Below are 24,708 nucleotides of genomic sequence, written 5' to 3'. Positions count from 1 at the left end.
AAACAATCAAATATCCTTCTCCCTTTAGCAGAACATGACTTTATTGACGGCTTGCTCGACTTATCGTTGTCGTACGTTTATTATATTCCAAATCTTGGATCTATGTTTTGTAACAAGTCCTGAAAGTGTGTTTCTGTCCAGGGTAGCACCTCTTACTCAAACTGAAGATCCATATGATCCTACTTTCGAGGTGGCAATCGACATAGGTACAGTATTAAAAGTAAATTCAGAGAAGTCAACAAAGCGAATTCCCTGTTTTTGGCAAGGCAAATTTTCGGACGCTAAACAATTTTATAGCTGGCTTCAATTGGTCCGATCTTTACTCCTGGAACATAATGGCGGATGCGATTAATATGTTTTATACCGCAAATAAATCTTTTTTTGACTTTTGTGTTCCGATGTACTACCCGTCAATCTCTGAACCCCCTTGGTTTAATAAAGGGTTGACACACCTAAGAAATGTAAAGTCCAATCCAGTCCAAATTTTAAAATACCGGTTCTCAGTCCATCCTTTGTAAATATTTAAGCGCTCGGTTAAACTTTACCGTGCTTAACGCTCAGTGCTACAAAAATTATTTAAACTGTTGTAAGTTCCAGCTTGCACAGGATCCGAAACAGTGTTATAATTTCGTTAGCACTAAGCGCAAAAAAGTTCTTAACCTTCTACGCTGTTTTTTGAAAACACTACGGTAACATCGCATCAGGCAATAGCCGATCTATTCGTCAAGTTTTTTCAAATAACATATTCAACTTTACCTCATTCCGAACAGCCATACTCTTATGCGGTATCTAAGTCGTATCTAATATTTTGCCCCACGATAAACGAAAGCTCACTGTTTAACGGTCTTCAGCGTGTTAAACCGGTCTATTCGACAGGTCCCGATGGAATCCCGATGGAAGCCTTGTGCAAGCCTCTACTGAAACTGTTTACCTTATCTCTGGAATCTTCATAATTCCCTCATATATGGAAGGAGTCCTTTGGGATTCCTCTTCATAAAAAAGGTAGCAAACTGGATGCCAGCAATTACAGAGGAATCTCTAAATTGTCGGCTATCTCAAAACTTTTTAAAAATGTTATCACTCCTTATTTGCAGCACCTTTGTAAATCAATCATATCACCGTGTCAACACGGTTTTATGAAATGCAGATCAACAACCACTAACCAAAGACACTAGAATAACAAGATGCGTAACGGCCATACATTGGTTTGGCACTATGCAGCCACTTTTTTGGTGACGGCCAAAATTACTCTCTTTCAGCTCACTCCCGCTGAGAGCGTAAGAAATCTAAAAATATAATTTGCTTGCTTGTGTGAGTAAAAACAAGAGACGAGAACGCGTATATGTGTGCGTGTTGTGCTAGAAGACGATTTTCGGGCCGAAATCAATTCTGATCGAAGAAACGAATTTACATTGTACATATTAGGGTAGTTTTTGGCAATTTCGTAGCTATATGATAAAATAAAATAATTTTTAAAAATTCGCGCCCTGACTATTATAATTTTAAAGCTTTTTAAATTTGTTTGTTAAAATTTGTTATGTTTAATTCTAATTTGTCTCTCATCTGACAATTTTTTAAAAGCGAAATATTTTTTTTGAAACACTTTTAATGTTAATGTTACATCATATTAAGTCAAATGATTTAATAAATATACTAAATAATTAAATATGATAACTGTTTATTGCAAAAGTAATATCAAAGACACTAGATTTATTCTAGTGTCTTTGCTTTGTTCATATCTTGAGGCACGAAGCGCGGACACAAGCACTCAACAATCATTGCCTTATTAATTTTTCACACGCCGCAAGTTGAATACTCTAATAACAAATATTCTTATATAAAGTCATTTTTGAAATTTATTTTTGTGATAATATGTACATAGATTTGGCTATTTCTAATCTATTTTCAAAGAATAATAACGTTAAGGCAATGCAAAACAAGAATTTTTCGCATGGTGCCAATTGATCAAAAATAATATAGATTTAAAGTCAAAGAACTTCTAAGGTGAAGGGCATACTTTGTCAAATTTACAATGCATGAGCATACGTGTGCACACATACAGCTGTCTGCTATCACTGTATGCGTAGAAAAGAGCTGTTCGCTGTAGCGCTCTCCGCTCTCTCGCTCTCTAACAAAAATTCTAGAGCCACGGCCCAAAAATCGTGTGCCAAAAAATCGTATGCCGTTACGCATCTTGTTATTCTAGGGTCTTTGCACTAACCTTTTGGAGCTAACTTCTTTCGCAATACAAGGTTTCAAAAATAATCTCCAAACAGATGTCATCTACACTGATTTTAGTAAAGCATTTGACTCTGTTAATCATTACCTTCTGATAAGAAAACTTGGTCTTTTAGGTTTCCCTGTTGATCTTCTAAATTGGATTTCAAGCTATCTGAATGGCAGGACACAACAAGTCCTCTTTAAAAATTCTTTATTTCTTTATCCCACAAGGGAGCCATCTTGTTCCGCTTCTTTTTACCTTATTCATTAACGACCTCCCCTTAATAATAAAACATTCGCGTGTACTTATGTACGCAGACGATGTTAAATTATGCCTCCAGTACAAGGACACTTCGTGCCATTTAGACTTACAATCCGATCTAGATCGCATGACTTACACTCTAAGTCGGTGCTCCTTGGACAAAATAACACGAGTTGATGATCTTGTTGTTCTTCTGGACCAAAAACTAAAATTTTCTGACCATATTTCGTCTATTGGCAATAAGGCCTTGGGTGTTCTTGGTTTTATAAAAAGGTGGTCTAAGGAATTTGATGATCCTTACTTGACTAAAACCTTATTTATTTCGTTAGTCCGTCCGATTCTCGAGTACGGATCACCTGTTTGGAGTCCACAATACGCAGTCCACTCGGAATGCATTGAATCGGTCCAAAAAAACTTCTTACTTTTTGCCTTGCGGCGCCTAAATTGGGATGCCAACCGTATATTACCTCCTTATTCTAGTAGACTACTTTTAATTAATTTACCGTCCCAAGCTAACCTTAGAACTATGCTTGGAACATAGCGGTTCCAAGTAGATTCACTAGAAACTTTATACCCCTTATCTTAAATCATTGTAGATCTAACTATGAGTTGCATGACCCTTACAGAGTTTTATGTTCTGACTATAATAGACTTTATCCTATTATCAGTAATCTTATCTCTCTGCCGCTCTTAAAGCAATCGATTTTAACTTTTTTATTCCATAATTAGATCCTACTAACAGTAATATTTAATATAGTTAATTTTACATTATATTCATTTCCTCGTTCCTGTTCTCTTTTTTATATCGCGTCTATATCTTCTCGCGAATCGAGTCGTACGATACACGGCAGCGCCCCTCGGTCGGTTGGGCGGGAGGTGTAGCCGTGAGACCTATGCGAAAAAAAAATAAGATCCAAACAATTGACCGAACCATAAAATGCGAAACTATATTAGAGGTAATTAAATTCTTACCTAAGTTCACAGGTGAAATAACACAATATGTAGGCTGGAGAGAAGCGGCAGAAACCGCAATGAGTCTATATAAAATCTATATCTATATAAAAGTCTATATAAAATTGAAAGTGAACAATATTTTATCGCCTTAACAATACTACGTATTAAAATCATGGGAGCAGCACACGATGCTCTAACCAACCTTGGTACCGTTTTAAACTTTCAAGCAATTCTTTCAAGATTGGATTTTATTTATAGCGATAAAATCGCTTGGATGGATCGCTTCCTCCATCGAATCAGAATTAAGCATCCTTAGACAGGGACGTATGACCATTATAGAATTTTACAACGAAGTAAACAAGAAAATGACTTTACTATTTTACTAAAACTATTATGACTTATGGAACTTATGGAAAGGACAACAAAGGAAACAAATAAAACAATTAGAAGCAATGCTCTTAGAATTTTTATTTCTGGATTAAACGGTTCAATCTCTCTTAACCCACCAGACTTGCCAAATGCTTTGGCAAAGTGTCAGGAATTAGAGTCTAACAAGTTTAGAGGTCAATTTGCAATTAGGTATAATGGATTTAGGAATGAAAATAAAAATCAAGGAAACAACCTTAGATTTGCCTCTAGACAGAATAATATTACACCAAATAGAATAAATAATAATTGGCCACAAAACGAGAACTTGGGAACGAATAACAATTGGAACTTTAATAATAATTCCAATGTTTAACCACCACCAGAACCTATGGAACTCCATAGGAGTTCAAAATCGTCCGTATAAAAATTATAATCGTCCTAGGAATAATAACAGCCAGAAGTATCTACAGTTCATGGATATTCAATCATAAAATATTATCATTTGATAAATATATTTGGGGAACAACAACGATTTTATGAAATTGAGGGTCTAGAATCTGATCTATTAGTTGGATTCAATCTGTTAAGAAAGACTGGAGCTAAATTAGATATCGAGAATGGAATCATGGAGTATAAGGGATAAAATGATTTATGTTTAATGGAGGAAAAAAATATTCTTCCATTGAAAGAATATATTATCAAAAAATACTTCGATGAGCAAAAGGTATTTAAAACTGAAACGGTAATTGCTGAAGGCAGTTTGTATAGTTCGGGATCTGAAAATCCTGAGCACGCCGACGTTGAATTATCCGTCATTAATAAAACTAATAGTTCGGGATCTGAAAATCCTGAGCACGCCAGCGTAGATTTATCCGCTAATAAACAATATATCAGTTTGGGATCGAAAAATCCTGAACAAGCCGACGATGTTAATTCCTTCATTTTTAAATCAAAAAGTTTAGGATACACAAATCCTGAGCACGCCGTCGTTGAGTTTTCCGTCAAAGAAAAAATTCATAACCTAAAATAATTTTAAATCAAATAAAAAATCTTGAAAACAAGGTATGAATAAAATGGAAAAGGAGCACTCTAAAATAAATATGCAAATTCCTTTTCGTACCTATATTCGAGGAGAAATAAATACTGAATACTTATAGGAAACAATATCCTTATGCTATGTCGGTCTCAGATTTCGTTAATAATGAAATCGATAGAATGCTAAAAGAACATATTATAAGACCAAGTAGAAGCCCTTACAATTCACCAGTCTTAGTAGTGTATAAAAAAGGTCAAAATGAAGATGGGTCTACAAAACATCGACTAGTTATTAGACTATAAAAAATTAAACGAAAGCACAATACCTGACAGATACCAGATGCAAGATCCGTCTGTAATATTATCTAACTTAGGGAAGTCAAAATATTTCTCAACAATTGATCTGGAATCAGGATTACACCAAATTTTAATGAAAAATTCAGATATTGAAAAAACCGTTTTCTCTATAAATAACGGAAAATTCGAATTCTTACGTATGCCATTTGGATTTACAAACGCCCCTAGAATATTTCAAAGAGCAATGGATGATATAGTGAGAGAACATGTCGGAAAAACTTGTCATGTTATAATAATTTTTTCTAATACAATTGAACAACATTACACTGATTTAATTCAAATAATTAATATTTTACAAAAAGCACATATGAAAATTTCTCTAGAAAAATCTAAATTCTTTAAATTAGAGACAGCATTTCTTCAACAACAGTTTCAACAACCACTGTTATTAACAAAGGGGAGGTATACAATACATGAGTCATTGAACGTTTTTGATAAGACACGACATATAATTGAATATGACACGCCAGAAAACTTAATAGAAATACTAAGGGAGTATCTAAAACCAAACATAACGGTAGGAATTCATTGCACTTTAGAAGATCTTTATCATATTCAATTACCATTAACAAATAACTTTACCAAAAAAATTTTTTTATACTAAAATATTTCTACAAGACGTGGAAAATAATGAAGATAAAGCTATTATAATAGAAGAGACACATAGAGGTTTAGACGAAAATTACAAACAAATCAATAGATTATTGGGCAAATTTATTTATGAATTAAAAAGAATACATAAAAAATTGTACAATTTGCAATGAAAATAAATACAACAGGCATCCTATTAAAATTCCTATTGGGGAAGCCCCTATTCCAACTAAAGAAGGGGAGAATTTACACATCGACATTTATTACGCGCAAAGTCTTATTTTCTGAACTTGTATTAACGCGTATTCAAAATTCCTGGTTGTAAAAGAAATACAAAACAAACTAAACATCGAGAATAAAGTAATGAAACTACTCCAACAATTTCACCACGCCAAAGTAATTATGACTGATAATGAACCAAGCTTTACCTCTGTCCAATTTAAATCCTTTGCACAAAGATGTGGTTTAACTCTTCAACATTAACAGAATTAGCTCGTTGTATAAAGGAAGAATTTAATCTTACTGAATATTCTGAAATAATTATTAGAGCCGCAAAAGAATTCAATCAGAGCATCCATTCAACAACAAACCAAAAACCTTTTGATAATCTTTATAATAAAATTAGTCACGAAAATATTTCAAGAATTCTAAAGAACACACAAGAAAAAATGTTAGTAACACATAATGAAGGTCGCAAAGAAAAAGAATATCATGTAGGTCAAGTTGTTTATGAAAAGAAACACGGAGAAAGAAATAAGCTAAAAACTAGATACAAAAAACAGGTTGTTAAGAAAAACTTACCTAACAAAGTTATAATCAATAATAGAAACAGAACTATTCACAAAGACATCATTAAGTTTTAACAAATACCATATTTTTTTTATTTTATTAAATTACAGAAAATGCATTTCTTAATACTTATAATACCATTCGTAATGATAATCACTTCAGAAATAATTGATTATTTCAATCACGAATTCTTCCTGTTCAAGGACAAAAAGGATGTCCTTACCTATGAATCATATGCCGACTTATTCCACGTAACTAACTTAAGTTTTTATAAAGAAATAATCAATCTAGAATCAGGATATGTTAGAAAGGATACAAATATTCGGACAAAATGGGAAATTACTTACGAAATACAAATACTGGAATTAATTCTGACACAATTGATACCAACTAGATCAAAAAGGGGAATAAATGAGTTAGGCACTGTTTGGAAATGGTTAGCTGGAACTCCGGATCACGATGATTTCATTGAAATACAGAATAAAATAAATAATTTAATTGAAAACAATAACCAACAATTTATTATTACTTCCAAATTGTTTAAGGAGATAAAATCACTTTCCGATCACTTTAAAAACATTTTTATTGATCAAGAATTGCCGTTACGAAAACATCGTTTACGTTTATTAACATTTGACTTACAAAACCTTATTGATACACTAGCCAAAATTGATTTATTCAACACACAAATATTAAATAATGAAGACATTAAAGAAATATTAGATATATATATATATAAAATATATAAATATATAATATATAAAATCTCCATAATGAAGGTCGCAAAGAAAAAGAATATCATGTAGGTCAAGTTGTTTATGAATAGAAACACGGAGAAAGAAATAAGCTAAAAACTAGATACAAAAAACAGGTTGTTAAGGAAAACTTACCTAACAACAAAGTTATAATCAATAATAGAAACAGAACTATTCACAAAGACAACATTAAGTTTTAATAAATACCAAATTTTTTTTATTTTATTAAATTACAGAAAATGCATTTCTTATTACTTTTAATACCATTCGTAATGATAACCACTTCAGAAATAATTGATTACTCCAATCACGAATTCTTCCTGTTCAAGGACAAAAAGGATATCCTTACCTATGAATCATATGCCGACTTATTCCACGTAACTAACTTAAGTTTTTATAAAGAAATTATAAATCTAGAATCAGGATATTTTAGAAAGGATACAAATATTCGGACAAAATGGGAAATTACTTACGAAATACAGATACTGGAATTAATTCTGTCACAACTGATACCAACTAGATCAAAAAGGGGAATAAATGAGTTAGTCACTGTTTGGAAATGGTTAGCTGGAAATCCGGATCACGATGATTTCATTAAAATACAGAATAAAATTAATGATTTAATTGAAAACAATAACCAACAATTTATTATTAATTCCAAACTGTTTAAAGAGATAAAATCACTATCCGATCACTTTAAAAACATTTTTATTGATCAAGAATTGCCGTTACGAAAACATCGTTTACGTTTATTAACATTTGACTTACAAAACCTTATTGATACTATCACACTAGCCAAAATTGATTTATTCAACACACTAATTTTAAAAAATTAAGACATTAAAGAAATATTAGATCACGAACAACAGCCTGACTTAATGGACATCTCCATATTCAAAATTGTATTGCATAAAGAACTCTTAATTATTTATATAAAATACCTCGTTATAACAAACAGATGCGAAATTTACTATGCCAGATCCATTTCACATTATGATGGAAAATTACTAATAAGTAATCAGGTCGCAAAATGCGAAAAAACCTTTTATGAAATATCTAATATTAAGATCTAACTTTTTAACAATTATTGTATTATAAGTAAAGATAAGACTTGTTTTACCCGCTTACTAAATGGAGAAAAATAAATTTTCACTAAAATTCTAGAAAAAAATAAGAATATAGATATCATTCAAGAAGGTGCCATTCTAATAAATGGAAATAATATTGTGAACGATTCTCATTTAAACCGTTCATATTTAATAACATTTAACACCACAACTACAAAAAATAATATTTCATACACCAACTCAGAAAACAAAATACTTGAGTCCATTACTACCAACCATTTTAAAAACCTGGAAATATCAGAATATATAAAATCCAACAATTCAGAACTTTCTTTTGACAACATTAATATATTAAACCCATTAATTGAAATTTAGAATTGGAAAATTTCAATTTCATTTATATTATTAATTTTAATCATTTTGTATTTCATTACTATATTAATATTAAAATTCAGGTATGATATATTTGTAATCAAACAAAAACGGCCAGAACTAGAAAAACCAAATAATGAAGTAGAATTTTTAACAGAATTAAATGAGCGTGTAAGCGAAATTAATAATGAAGCGGGATGCGTCATTTTAGAAGGAGGAGAGTTATCCAACCCATAAACATAGCACCCTTCCACAGTTTATAAACAAATTTCAATTCTTAATCTCGTCGGCATTTCCTTTGTCTTTGTTTTTGCCATTGCCTTTGACAGCACTTAGCTACCCGCTAAAATAAATAACCCAAACTTAACAGCTTCCGCTTGGAGACCAAAGCACGGCCAACTTAATGCGCTTCAATCAACAACTGCATCGATCAGCATAATTGAATTTCACTATGCAGTGGAATAATTTCAGCATAATGCTTTTATCGAAAGCTCTGAAAGTGTCAAAGCTTCTGGCCGAGGTTGATTGGATTAGGATTCAGAATTTGAAGATCAGTCTGATTCTGGAGGATTAAAAGAACGGTTTATAAATGTATAAATAGATAAGAATAAGTGTTTTGTAATAAAGTGATAAGTTTAAAAAGTTTAACACCAATAAAAATATTAAAAAATAAAAAATAATTTACCAGTACCAGTCCTTATTATAAGATGCAGTATGGCGTAGCTATGATATACCGGACGGTATGCAACCCTTTTAAGTTGCACCCGATAAGTTTGGGATAATTCGGTTATCGGGAAAAAAGTGTGGTTCAGCTGATCGAGATTTCCGCCGATGGCCTACATCTCGGCTTGGGTTTCCTGTTGGTTTTTTTCTTCATAGAACAGTCTATGAGTCATGTTGTGAAAGTGCGTTTTGGAAAGTTGTAACTCGCGGGCATAAATATTTTCTTGTCACGGGAAATATTATCGTACTGCGTTTCTACGATAATAGTGGTGCGCGAGATAAGTCCGGAGCGTGTTTCCCGGCAATAACAAAATATTCTTTTAGCCGAAAAGATCGTCGTCAGCCATCGCGCCGCCGCCTTGTCGCCAGACCCCAAGTTTCGCCTGGGGCAATTACAGGTCAGTAAACTTCAGAAAAATGTGAAATGTGAACTGTAGTTTGCAACAAAGAATGCAAGCAATAACCTTTGCAGGTCAATAGTAAATAAATAATAAAATTATACATATATAACAAAAAAAAATATACAGTCCACGATATCGTTGTTTAAGAGAAAATGTACTTCTACAAAGAAAAACCGAAATGTTTAAAATAAGTTAATTGAGTACAAATTGTTGAATTAAAAATAGTAAAAACCATAATTGTAATCCAATAAAATTAAAAGCCATGAACACTAGGGCCATTGAAATCTTAGTTGCAAAATAAATGAACGCATATCAAATAAATAAAGTCCACTACTGTTATAAATTCAACTAATATACAAGTGTACATCTCAGCTTTGCTGGCCCTTTGGCAGAAAAATTTCACACATGAACACGAATAGATTTAAAGACTTACAATTTTGGGCTCCTTTCATATCTTATGTAAATGAATCGAGAGCGATAATTTATATTTAGGATTTTATTTTCTAAGGCGACATGGGTGCAATGCTCAGAAACATGTCCACACCACATGAGTCACTTGAGATCGTTCCCAGCCTCCTAAAATAGTTCCTTAGTGGGAGACCACAGATAAGGTCCTCGCCGCTCAAGATAGGCAGATGTGCCGGAGCGTGGAACCTCGATAAGGCGGGGACTATTTACTTAGGCCTCTGCGTAGGCCATTTACTTTAAGATGCGATTATCATGTCACATATTTAAACCGAAGATATTTCCAAATAAAACCAGTTTCTTACAAAAACTCAACGAGTAAAGTCTTCTCATTTGGGATTTTACAATTAGTTTGTATTTGCATAATTACTTACTTCCCTTATTATGTACTAATTTTTATCTATAAACATTGTTATTAATTTTTAAGCAACATTTAATATTGAAAATATGAATTTCTAAAAACCTAAATACTGACTCGGCTGATGTTTCTCCGGAAGTAGGGTGCTTAAGGGACCACTAGAGCCTCTTAAGGAAAGTGGTCTTAGGTAGGGTAGGGCAATACGCGAACACGATTCCACCTGTGTTTCGCAGGGGACAAAATTCTCAAACCTCTTCTTCTGTTCTAGAACTGTCCTCTTCCGAAGGTATTAATTTGCTTTCACCGATTTTGTATACTAGCTCCATCATTTTGTTGTTTTTGTAAGCACGCTCAATTTCTTGGTCTTATTCATTATTGTATATAACGAAGAGGTATCTGTACAAGCAAGACCACCACACCCAACGCCATGAGCTAGAGCCGGTCTCTAAAGCTTGCACCCGCAAGTATAGTTACTTTATTTTCCATCACTTCATTTTGTTACACGTTACAGTTTAGTTAAGAATAATAATAAATAAGATAAAGTGGCGCCCAAAGTGTGGGGCCTTAGTGAATTTTTAATTCATTAAGACTCGCGAATTAATATCTTCTATCATTTTCTTTACATTTTCCGTTTCAGTTTCATACTTCCAAAATTTTTGTGTTCAAAATTAGTTGTGGAGTACACGTCAAGTCAATACTAGTATTGCCGACTGGCCATAACTAAGACTTATCCCAAAAATTTTCCTAAGTGTAGCAAAATGAAATTTGGATTTTGCAGAGAAAAACAGAGTAACAGTAACTGCGGTTTGGTTTCTGTCCCGGTTTGGTCTACTTCCTTGAGCTAACTAAACGCTATTCTGAAAAAAAGGTCATTAACGTGACATGACGGAAAATCTTGGTAACTACTCGAGAGAAATGCCAGATCCTCACATAGTTGACGATTTTCTTCCTTTTTACCATTCGTCTTAAATAAGATAAAGTTTCCTCTAGATTGGAATATTCGTGCAGAGGAAGAGCGCACGATCGAAGACTTCACTAATACTGGTTGTTTTGAAATGTAGTCTAACAATTGGAATATCTACTTTTAAGGAAACACCTTCTACGACTTGAGGTGAGGTCAACATACGGAAGTGAGAACGACATTGAAGCTTTTTCTAGTGTGTTGGAATTGCCGAGTCGAAGGACACCGATATCATGATTGTCTAGCCGAAAGACGAGTTTTTTGTTACGGGTGTGGTGCAGCAAACACCTATAAACCAAGTTGCAAAAAGTGCTCAAAAAACTTCAAAGTCGGCATGACGAAGTTGCCAGACAAACCGAAGACTTCGAATGCCGCACGAAATCAATCAACAATGACCGATCAGTAGAGAACACCGATAAAAGTGTGTCTCTACTCCTCCCTGACGTACCAATTAAACCTGCTTATAGACTGCTTCACAGCAAAGTTTCGGAGTTACGGAATGTCCGCATTTCGGATCTCAGAGAATCTCCTGCAAGTCTTAAATTGAAATCTCGCAGTTCTCGACGCTTAAAATCGTTTTGGAAGAACGTCGAAATGTGTAAAGCCAGTTTGGAGTACATTAGTTGTATCACGACAGGACCTCGAGACCCGCGACCTTTCTTACCGATTCGCTTATTGAATCGCCTGGTCTATGGATTGTTGGATTCAGGCGCGTCGATTAGTTGTATTGGAGGAGGGTTAGTACAAGCTGCGATGGAAACTGAGAAGTTCAAGTTGTTAAGAGGGGAAGCTGCGACAGCAGACGGTAATTCTCAACGTATAGTAGGACTGCTAAAAATAGACGTAGAATACGGTGGCATCAAAAGGCTTATGAAATTGTATGTCGTGCCATCGCTGAAACAGGATCTATATTTGGGAATTGACTTTTGGAAATTATATGACCTTCTCCCCGCTAATCTGAAAATAGCCGAAATATTGTCGCCTGAGCCCGACATGCAAACGGTAGTGGATCAGCACGAATTATGCGAAGGTGACAAAGCTAAGTTGGCGAATGTAATCAACTGTTTTCCCTCATTTAGTCAGGAAGGGTTAGGTAAGACGAATTTGTTCTCTCACTTGATTGATGTGAGAACAGCTAGGACTGTGAAGCAACGGCCGCGATTACCGATTTTCCATTACCGAAGAGTTTTAAAAGCTCGCACAGTTTCATGGGATTGTGTGGATGGTACCGGAAATTCGTCGCAAACTTCGCGACACTTTCTGCACCATTGACTGACTTAATGACTACGGAGCGGAAGTTCGTTTTAACGAAGGAGGCTATTGAAGCGTTCAACAAGCTCAAAGAGTGTCTTAGTAAAGCTCCAGTCCTGTGTAGTCCGGATTTTGCGAAGCCGTTTGCAATACATTGCGACGCTAGTAAGTCAGGTGTAGGTGCAGTACTGGTGCAAGTATCTGAAGATGGTGACGAGCGTCCTACCGCCTTCGTCTCAAAGAAGCTGAACAAAGCTCAGAGCAATTATACAGTCATCAAGCAGGAATGTTTGGCCGCTATAGTAGCTCTCAAGACATTAGCTTTGCAGAGATTCAAGTTTGAGATTGAACACCGTAAGGGTTCGTTAAATGTCGTCCCGGATACATTGTCTCGTGTAAACGAAGAGATCGTGGCCGCTGTGGACTTGAAAGATAACTTGATTGTTGATTTAGATTCAGTTAGTAGAGACCGTGAAGGAAAACACCTCGAATTTTCCTGATCTTAGGGTGGAGAACGGGTTTTTATGCAGAAAAGCTGAGCACCTGACTGGAGAACAAATGCATGACGAGTACGCCTGGAAACTTTGGGTCCCCAAAGGAATTAGTATCGCAGATTCTGGCTCGCGCACACGATAGTCCGTTAGCTGCGCATGGTGGCATTCACAAAACCGTAGAAAGAATGCGATGATATTATTTCTGGCCCGGTCCCGTTTCGGACGTCAGGGCTTATATTAGTGCATGTGAGGTTTGTAAGAGTACTGAATCTCCAAATTTCACTCTCAGACCGCCATTAGGAAAAGCGCCTGAGTCTCAGCGATTCTTCCAGCGTTTGTTCATTGATTTTCTCGGACCGTATCCTAGGTCAAGGAGCGGCAACAAAGGTATCTTCATTATCCTGGATCATTTTTCAAAGTACGTGTTCTTGAAACAAGTAAAGAAGATCGATTCCAGTGTCGTCATAAAGTATCTGGAAAACGAATTGTTCATGACGTTCGAAGTCCCCGAAGTGATACTGTCTGACAATGGTTCCCAATTTCGAGCTTAGACGTTCCAGAAACTGACGGCGTTAAGCAAGTTATCCAACCCATAAACATAGCACCCTTCCACAGTTTATAAACAAATTTCAATTCTCAATCTCGTCGGCATTTCCTTTGTCTTTGCTTTTGTCATTGCCTTTAACAGCGCTTAGCTACCCGCTAAAATAAATAACCCAAACTTAACGTAAACACAGCTTCCGCTTGGAGACCAAAGCACGGCCAACTTAATGCGCTTCAATCAACAACTGCATCGATCAGCATAATTGAATTTCACTATGCAGTGGAATAATTTCAGCATAATGCTTTTATCGAAAGCTCTGAAAGTGTCAAAGCTTCTGGCCGAGGTTGATTGGATTAGGATTCAGAATTTGAAGATCAGTCTGATTCTGGAGGATTAAAAGAACGGTTTATAAATGTATAAATAGATAAGAATAAGTGTTTTGTAATAAAGTGATAAGTTTAAAAAGTTTAACACCAATAAAAATATTAAAAAATAAAAAATAATTTACCAGTACCAGTCCTTATTATAAGATGCAGTATGGCGTAGCTATGATATACCGGACGGTATGCAACCCTTTTAAGTTGCACCCGATAAGTTTGGGATAATTCGGTTATCGGGAAAAAAGTGTGGTTCAGCTGATCGAGATTTCCGCCGATGGCCTACATCTCGGCTTGGGTTTCCTGTTGGTTTTTTTCTTCATAGAACAGTCTATGAGTCATGTTGTGAAAGTGCGTTTTGGAAAGTTGTAACTCGCGGGCATAAATATTTTCTTGTCACGGGAAATATTATCGTACTGCGTTTCTACGATAATAGTGGTGCGCGAGATAAGTCCGGAGCGTGTTTCCCGGCAATAACAAAATATTCTTTTAGCCGAAAAGATCGTCGTCAGCCATCGCGCCGTCGCCTTGTCGCCAGACCCCAAGTTTCGCCCTTGGCAATTACAGGTCAGTAAACTTCAGAAAAATGTGAAATGTGAACTGTAGTTTGCAACAAAGAATGCAAGCAATAACCTTTGCAGGTCAATAGTAAATAAATAATAAAATTATACATATATAACAAAAAAAATATACAGTCCACGATATCGTTGTTTAAGAGAAAATGTACTTCTACAAAGAAAAACCGAAATGTTTAAAATAAGTTAATTGAGTACAAATTGTTGAATTAAAAATAGTAAAAACCATAATTGTAATCCAATAAAATTAAAAGCCATGAACACTAGGGCCATTGAAATCTTAGTTGCAAAATAAATGAACGCATATCAAATAAATAAAGTCCACTACTGTTATAAATTCAACTAATATACAAGTGTACATCTCAGCTTTGCTGGCCCTTTGGCAGAAAAATTTCACACATGAACACGAATAGATTTAAAGACTTACAATTTTGGGCTCCTTTCATATCTTATGTAAATGAATCGAGAGCGATAATTTATATTTAGGATTTTATTTTCTAAGGCGACATGGGTGCAATGCTCAGAAACATGTCCACACCACATGAGTCACTTGAGATCGTTCCCAGCCTCCTAAAATAGTTCCTTAGTGGGAGACCACAGATAAGGTCCTCGCCGCTCAAGATAGGCAGATGTGCCGGAGCGTGGAACCTCGATAAGGCGGGGACTATTTACTTAGGCCTCTGCGTAGGCCATTTACTTTAAGATGCGATTATCATGTCACATATTTAAACCGAAGATATTTCCAAATAAAACCAGTTTCTTACAAAAACTCAACGAGTAAAGTCTTCTCATTTGGGATTTTACAATTAGTTTGTATTTGCATAATTACTTACTTCCCTTATTATGTACTAATTTTTATCTATAAACATTGTTATTAATTTTTAAGCAACATTTAATATTGAAAATATGAATTTCTAAAAACCTAAATACTGACTCGGCTGATGTTTCTCCGGAAGTAGGGTGCTTAAGGGACCACTAGAGCCTCTTAAGGAAAGTGGTCTTAGGTAGGGTAGGGCAATACGCGAACACGATTCCACCTGTGTTTCGCAGGGGACAAAATTCTCAAACCTCTTCTTCTGTTCTAGAACTGTCCTCTTCCGAAGGTATTAATTTGCTTTCACCGATTTTGTATACTAGCTCCATCATTTTGTTGTTTTTGTAAGCACGCTCAATTTCTTGGTCTTATTCATTATTGTATATAACGAAGAGGTATCTGTACAAGCAAGACCACCACACCCAACGCCATGAGCTAGAGCCGGTCTCTAAAGCTTGCACCCGCAAGTATAGTTACTTTATTTTCCATCACTTCAATTCGTTACACGTTACAGTTTAGTTAAGAATAATAATAAATAAGATAAAGTGGCGCCCAAAGTGTGGGGCCTTAGTGAATTTTTAATTCATTAAGACTCGCGAATTAATATCTTCTATCATTTTCTTTACATTTTCCGTTTCAGTTTCATACTTCCAAAATTTTTGTGTTCAAAATTAGTTGTGGAGTACACGTCAAGTCAATACTAGTATTGCCGACTGGCCATAACTAAGACTTATCCCAAAAATTTTCCTAAGTGTAGCAAAATGAAATTTGGATTTTGCAGAGAAAAACAGAGTAACAGTAACTGCGGTTTGGTTTCTGTCCCGGTTTGGTCTACTTCCTTGAGCTAACTAAACGCTATTCTGAAAAAAAGGTCATTAACGTGACATGACGGAAAATCTTGGTAACTACTCGAGAGAAATGCCAGATCCTCACATAGTTGACGATTTTCTTCCTTTTTACCATTCGTCTTAAATAAGATAAAGTTTCCTCTAGATTGGAATATTCGTGCAGAGGAAGAGCGCACGATCGAAGACTTCACTAATACTGGTTGTTTTGAAATGTAGTCTAACAATTGGAATATCTACTTTTAAGGAAACACCTTCTACGACTTGAGGTGAGGTCAACATACGGAAGTGAGAACGACATTGAAGCTTTTTCTAGTGTGTTGGAATTGCCGAGTCAAAGGACACCGATATCATGATTGTCTAGCCGAAAGACGAGTTTTTTGTTATGGGTGTGGTGCAGCAAACACCTATAAACCAAGTTGCAAAAAGTGCTCAAAAAACTTCAAAGTCGGCATGACGAAGTTGCCAGACAAACCGAAGACTTCGAATGCCGCACGAAATCAATCAACAATGACCGATCAGTAGAGAACACCGATAAAAGTGTGTCTCTACTCCTCCCTGACGTACCAATTAAACCTGCTTATAGACTGCTTCACAGCAAAGTTTCGGAGTTACGGAATGTCCGCATTTCGGATCTCAGAGAATCTCCTGCAAGTCTTAAATTGAAATCTCGCAGTTCTCGACGCTTAAAATCGTTTTGGAAGAACGTCGAAATGTGTAAAGCCAGTTTGGAGTACATTAGTTGTATCACGACAGGACCTCGAGACCCGCGACCTTTCTTACCGATTCGCTTATTGAATCGCCTGGTCTATGGATTGTTGGATTCAGGCGCGTCGATTAGTTGTATTGGAGGAGGGTTAGTACAAGCTGCGATGGAAACTGAGAAGTTCAAGTTGTTAAGAGGGGAAGCTGCGACAGCAGACGGTAATTCTCAACGTATAGTAGGACTGCTAAAAATAGACGTAGAATACGGTGGCATCAAAAGGCTTATGAAATTGTATGTCGTGCCATCGCTGAAACAGGATCTATATTTGGGAATTGACTTTTGGAAATTATATGACCTTCTCCCCGCTAATTTGAAAATAGCCGAAATATTGTCGCCTGAGCCCGACATGCAAACGGTAGTGGATCAGCACGAATTATGCGAAGGTGACAAAGCTAAGTTGGCGAATGTAATCAACTGTTTTCCCTCATTTAGTCAGGAAGGGTTAGGTAAGACGAATTTGTTCTCTCACTTGATTGATGTGAGAACAGCTAGGACTGTGAAGCAACGGCCGCGATTACCGATTTTCCATTACCGAAGAGTTTTAAAAGCTCGCACAGTTTCATGGGATTGTGTGGATGGTACCGGAAATTCGTCGCAAACTTCGCGACACTTTCTGCACCATTGACTGACTTAATGACTACGGAGCGGAAGTTCGTTTTAACGAAGGAGGCTATTGAAGCGTTCAACAAGCTCAAAGAGTGTCTTAGTAAAGCTCCAGTCCTGTGTAGTCCGGATTTTGCGAAGCCGTTTGCAATACATTGCGACGCTAGTAAGTCAGGTGTAGGTGCAGTGCTGGTGCAAGTATCTGAAGATGGTGACGAGCGTCCTACCGCCTTCGTCTCAAAGAAGCTGAACAAAGCTCAGAGCAATTATACAGTCATCAAGCAGGAATGTTTGGCCGCTATAGTAGCTCTCAAGACATTAGCTTTGCAGAGATTCAAGTTTGAGATTGAACACCGTAAGGGTTCGTTAAATGTCGTCCCGGATACATTGTCTCGTGTAAACGAAGAGATCGTGGCCGCTGTGGACTTGAAAGATAACTTGATTGTTGATTTAGATTCAGTTAGTAGAGACCGTGAAGGAAAACACCTCGAATTTTCCTGATCTTAGGGTGGAGAACGGGTTTTTATGCAGAAAAGCTGAGCACCTGACTGGAGAACAAATGCATGACGAGTACGCCTGGAAACTTTGGGTCCCCAAAGGAATTAGTATCGCAGATTCTGGCTCGCGCACACGATAGTCCGTTAGCTGCTCATGGTGGCATTCACAAAACCGTAGAAAGAATGCGATGATATTATTTCTGGCCCGGTCCCGTTTCGGACGTCAGGGCTTATATTAGTGCATGTGAGGTTTGTAAGAGTACTGAATCTCCAAATTTCACTCTCAGACCGCCATTAGGAAAAGCGCCTGAGTCTCAGCGATTCTTCCAGCGTTTGTTCATTGATTTTCTCGGACCGTATCCTAGGTCAAGGAGCGGCAACAAAGGTATCTTCATTATCCTGGATCATTTTTCAAAGTACGTGTTCTTGAAACAAGTAAAGAAGATCGATTCCAGTGTCGTCATAAAGTATCTGGAAAACGAATTGTTCATGACGTTCGAAGTCCCCGAAGTGATACTGTCTGACAATGGTTCCCAATTTCGAGCTTAGACGTTCCAGAAACTGACGGCGTTAAGCAAGTTATCCAACCCATAAACATAGCACCCTTCCACAGTTTATAAACAAATTTCAATTCTCAATCTCGTCGGCATTTCCTTTGTCTTTGCTTTTGTCATTGCCTTTAACAGCGCTTAGCTACCCGCTAAAATAAATAACCCAAACTTAACGTAAACACAGCTTCCGCTTGGAGACTAAACTGCATCGATCAGCATAATTGAATTTCACAATGCAGTGGAATAATTTCATTGAAAGTTCATAAAGTGTCAAAGAAAAGCTTCTGGCCGCGGTTGATTGGATTAGTATTCAGAATTTGAAGATCAGTCTGATTCGGGAGGATTAAAAGAACGGCTTATAAATGTATAAATAGATAAGAATAAGTGTTTTGTAATAAAGTGATGAGTTGAAAAGTTTAACACCAATAAAAATATTAAAAAATAAAAAATTTATTTTTTAAATAATTTATACCGCAAAAAGTTAATTGGCGCCCAACGTCGGGCGGCGTACTTAAAAGTTCTAAATAAATATTTACGAAAATAAGTTAAATACAAAACGGAACTTGCGCCGCCAACAACTCATATTTTTAGTGGAAAAATTAAAACATTCACAACAATCCAACGACACCTAACTACTGTGTCAGTGATCGTGAATAAATCAATAAATGCAATAATCCAATTAAGAATTTAATATAAAAGGTGGACTAAATACTTAACACTAATTACGAGAACACAATAATAAAAAATCAGAACTTAACTACAAACCCAATTAAAACAAAAAACAAACGTAAAAAAATCAACACCAAGAAGGAAGGAAGAGCTGAAGGCAACCCCCCGCCGCAGCTAGATACAAAATTGAAGGAAGACCCCAATAAATAATAATCAAGACGACCCAATTGAAGGAAGACTCCAAAATAATTAAGACAAACCTATTGAAGGAAGACCCCAACCGAAGATAATCAGGACAACTACTTTGAAGGAAGAACTCCCACGGAAAGTATAGTGAGCAGATAAAAAATAACACTAAGTCTTTAAATAGAATCTAAAAATTAAGCTCTCAACCAGTGATTCCACCTGTCTTGATTAGTTTACCACCACAAGGGAACATTGAGTCCGGACCATATGTTCGGGTGATTTTTGGCGGGTAGTATGGTGGTAAAAGAGTTCGAAGCTAAGATCAAAAATAGGAAAAAGGGGCCCGTGGGAATTAAACTCCCCTCACGTGGCCAGACCACTGCACCATCCCCTCTTCATTTTCTTCCTCTTTAAAAAACTAACAACGAATCTTACTATCTCCTATCAAAATGTTAGAGGCTTGCGTAGTACATTAAGCAATTTGTATTGTGATAGTCTTTCATTTGCATCCCATATAATAGTGCTCACAGAGACTTCGAAGTCTTCCCAGGTATGTACACTATATATAGGTTTGACCGTCCCTCCAGATGGGGAGGTGTAGTCTTAATTGCGGTTAGATCTACCCTCGCGTCGGAGGAGTTACTTTTGGAAGAATCCCGTAATTCGGAATTCTTATGTGTAAAGCTGTCTTTTTCCGACAGATCAGTGTACATTACGTGCTCGTATATTCCGGCATCTTCTGAATTCCCAGAATATCAGAATCATCTGTCCTCTATCCAGTCTATCTTGAATAAACTGTCTGACAGGGACCAATTGGTAGTTCTAGGTGATTTTAATATACCTGGCACAATGTGGTCCCCAGAAAAACAATCAAATATCCTTCTCCCTTTAGCAGAACGTGAGTAGCAATCCACATGTTTCGCACTGTAACCGCGATCGCTAGTGCTAGTGCTAGTGCTAGTTTTTAACCAGGGCAACAGACAGGGAAATTCATTACCCTTTTTTTTATAATAATTTCTGCACGGACAATAAAAACAACCGCGATCGGCAGCCAGGTGGCGTGATCGAACCAATCCTTCAGAGGGATAATACGAATTATTTCCTTCTATCGCAGCAGCGGTGAGCGTCATTCATCTCATACTCTCCTTCGCAAATTTCTAACTACTGGTTCCACCCCCTTACGTATATATACATTTTTTTGTATAGGTTCCCTGGCCTCGACTGAGATACTATCCTGGCCAGAGAACTTTTTTTAAAGCGTATAATATTTCATATTTCATAAAGTTAATGAGTATGAGTTAAACTTACATCTTCTATTACCGCCTGAAATTCTTTAAAAACTGCAAATATAAGGTCCGTAATTGTGCTGTAAAATCCTCGAAGAATATTGCTAACACGTCTTAAATAACTTGACAGGTGATTCTCGAATATTGAAATAGTTACAGCTCCCGAAAAATTAAATTTTAACATGGGTGTATCACAAATTTTTTCGCAAAACCGAGCAATATTTTGAATTGCTCGTTTATAAATATCCATAGTTTCTTGCAGTTTGTTGGTATGTTTGGCGCAATCTGCTATGTATGCGTCGCTTAGCTCGCCGCCGTAAGTTAATTTAAAAACTCCTGGTGCTATCTTTCGATCGCATGCTTGAATTAGGGCTCGAAAAAGCTTTCGTTCCTGTTCAGAAAGGGCTGACAGTATATGATTATAGTTTAGACAGACTTGAACCACACTATTGTACACAAACCGTAGTGTTTCATGTTTTTCATATATTTTTCGAACCATTCCTGGTACTCCGAGCCCAAGTCGCTCAAAGTGTTGTGCCTGTTCACATATGGTTAATATGGTTCTGTCAATATTACATTCAATAAGGCCCTTCTTTTTTTTACTTCTTATAAGAAGGTATCGATCCAGTTTTTGGTTTAAAAGCAAACTGCAGCAGTTTTTTTGCCATTCGTCAAATGACTTTTTCACTTCTTTATCGAATTCTCTACGAACACTTTCAAATTTTTTTAAAACTACAGACGCTTCACTCACATTGGGCAACCAATCTGAAGAGTTTAATCTGTTACAAAGCCAAACTAATCGATCCAAATGGACTCGATATCCTAGAGCACGAGAGGCGTAATAAGGAACCCATGACTCATGCATTTTAGAACGATCCATTAACATGTGAACTGAACTATCTATCTCATTTGAAAAAAAAACCCAAGCACTTGAGACCTGCCTTAGAAACGTCTTTCTTATGGTACTACGATAAGAATAAAATATCATGACATTTAAGGACTCTAGTGCTTCCTCAACATTACATATATGTTGAAAAACATTGGACATTAATCGCTGAACTGTTTCTTCCATACTTTGCACTGTTCGGCGATATTTAATTACTTCCTCGTACCACTCATTTTTGTGAACATTTAAAATGATCTCTTTGGAATCCGTACATAATGCCGTAAGAGTCACCAAAAATTCATTTTCAACGTTGTCGGCAGTAGCTTCAAATTCTGTACCACTAGTACCACCGAATTGAGGCTTAGGTATACTCTCTGATTCGTCAAGTCTTCCGAAAACCATCATTGATTCACATATATCAATAACATCATTGAGACGCTCCATAAAGGCATCGACATGATTAAAAATCATTGCATTGTCAAGGCTCCAACCTATTCGTATGTTTATTTTTGCATGGGTTTTTGACATTATATCATATATTCCTTTATAAGTCAGGCAACAATCTATACACATATTACAAATTTTGATTCCAAACCTTGAACTTCCTGATAAAATTTTTTCAACATTTACCTTTTCAGTACAAAACCGTATAATCTGATTACTTAAATTCCTAAATATACCAGTTATTAAATCACGTCTGTTGTATTGTTCAGAGTTTAACCAAATAAATCGTATCAAGTGAATTGTTCGGGGAATAAGTTGTGAGACAAAAGTTGGGCTTTCAGAAAAATCTAGTTGTGAACATGGTTGCATTAATAAGTGTAAAAATTTGATGTTTTCCATAGCTTCCATCAGTTCATGTGTAGATTCGAAAATTAGTTCATCGATCTGTTTAATATACACTGAATGGGTACTTCGTAGAACTCTTATAATTTGTTGAACATCCACTTGATCCAGTTGCGCATTTAGTCCTTGAAGAACTTCAACTAAAAAAAAAAAATAAATAAAAATAAAAATATTAAGCTGCAGTAATTTTACCTATATATATAAAATTCACAGTTTTCAAAACGCGACACCTCTGAAACGCCTTGACCGATTTTGATGAAATTTTTTGTGCTTATCCGGTATATCTGAAAATCGTCCAACATCGATTTTTCTTCCACCTAAATGTTAGGGGTAGTCAACCCCTACATTTTTTTTATTCTTTAGACAACATTTTTAATTTCTATAAGAACATCCCAGCTGGCTCATTTTTTGAATTTCAAAGCATGACAAAGGAAATATTGGCTTTATGAAAAAATTATAACAGACATTGCGTTCAAAAAATTTAATTATTAAAGCACTTTTAAGAAAATCCAAACGGTCTAATTTGAGTCGCAGTACAAGTAATGCTCGAAACTAGCAAAATGGGAGATACGAAAGAACGGAAGAACAAATCCATCAATAAAATACTGTGCAGCAGCAGCACCAAAAAGAGCCAGAAAATATTAACGATATTTAGCTTTCAAAGCTAACGGTCGTGTTTTTTTGCGCTCCGATTTTTATTTTGTGTTTGTCAAACCAGTCGAGGTTTTTAATAATCTTCCTTAATTATCATATACTGTAAACATAATTATTAAAGATCCGTTCGCTTCGCAAGTGATTCTTTGTAATTTGTGCAGTAGTTTAAACAAATATAGAAAGTATTTTCCATTTTTCGTTTTTGTGTTTTGTTTACTCTTTGCATGCACATAAACTGCACTGCTCTCACTCCCTCGCTCTTTCGCTCTCCCACACAAAATTTAAATTTCTCGCGTGCTTGAAAGTTTTGATCTTGTGTTTTCGTGCACAGTGGTCTGATTTTAGAAAAACATGGAAACCGTAAATGTGGTCTGCTTTTATAAAAATTGTTGCCAGGTTATAAAACCTGAGCAGCCAAAAATGACTTGTTGGTTATGTGATAGAATGATGCATACTAAGTTCGCTGGTTTTAATGTCCGTCCATGGGATGACCTAGCAAAGGGTAAAAATCTAAATTACTGTTGTGATGCTTGCCTTGTGGTTGCGAACGAGATGATCGTTTATGCGCCAAACTAAAGGTGGCTTGGAAGAACTGATCAACAGTTTTGGCGTAGCTAGAGATAGTTTTCGTCGAGCCGATGACGTTCTTTCCGCGCTTAATGAACAGTTTAATGGCCTTAAGCTATTAGATGAATCTCAAAAGCCCAAAAAAACCGCTGGTGGTAGGCTGCGTAAGGCCCCGCAACCACGGGCAAATGATCAACAGGACTCCACAACTGATCAGCTGTCAATCGCAGCAAATCCGCATATGTTGCTAAGATCGGCAGCTAAAAAAGATGCGGAGCAATCCATTCAATCCGCTGTGGAGGGACACCACCCTGTGATTGCTAAAAATTCCGAATTGTCTGCACTGGTTTCTCAACCAGTGATTCCACCTGTCTTGATTAGTTTACCACCACAAGGGAACATTGAGTCCGGACCATATGTTCGGGTGATTTTTGGCCGGATAGTATGGTGGTAAAAGAGTTCGAAGCTAAGATCAAAAATAGGAAAAAGGGGCCCGTGGGAATTAAACTTCCCTCACGTGGCCAGACCACTGCACCATCCCCTCTTCATTTTCTTCCTCTTTAAAAAACTAACAACGAATCTTACTATCTCCTATCAAAATGTTAGAGGCTTGCGTAG

At 36.2% G+C, this 24,708-nt stretch overlaps 1 protein-coding gene across 1 annotated transcript in view, besides 1 other annotated feature; it reads right to left on the bottom strand.

The window, feature by feature from the left end:
• kl-2 (male fertility factor kl2) overlaps window positions 1–24,708 on the bottom strand; it is a gene marked incomplete at its 5' end in the record, with an annotated part of 91,086 nt that overhangs the window by 44,176 nt on the left and 22,202 nt on the right. Inside the window, one exon of the mRNA NM_001015505.5 lies at window positions 21,160–23,009. Coding sequence (NP_001015505.5) covers window positions 21,160–23,009 — 1,850 coding nt within the window. The remainder of the gene's footprint in view (window positions 1–21,159; window positions 23,010–24,708) is intronic.
• Window positions 1,164–2,214: a mobile genetic element.

Source organism: Drosophila melanogaster, chromosome Y (genome assembly GCF_000001215.4).
Source record: "Drosophila melanogaster chromosome Y".
Lineage (NCBI taxonomy): Eukaryota > Metazoa > Arthropoda > Insecta > Diptera > Drosophilidae > Drosophila > Drosophila melanogaster.
The sequence above is the reverse complement of the archived record's forward strand: the minus strand, read 5'-3'. Positions and strand labels throughout refer to the sequence as shown.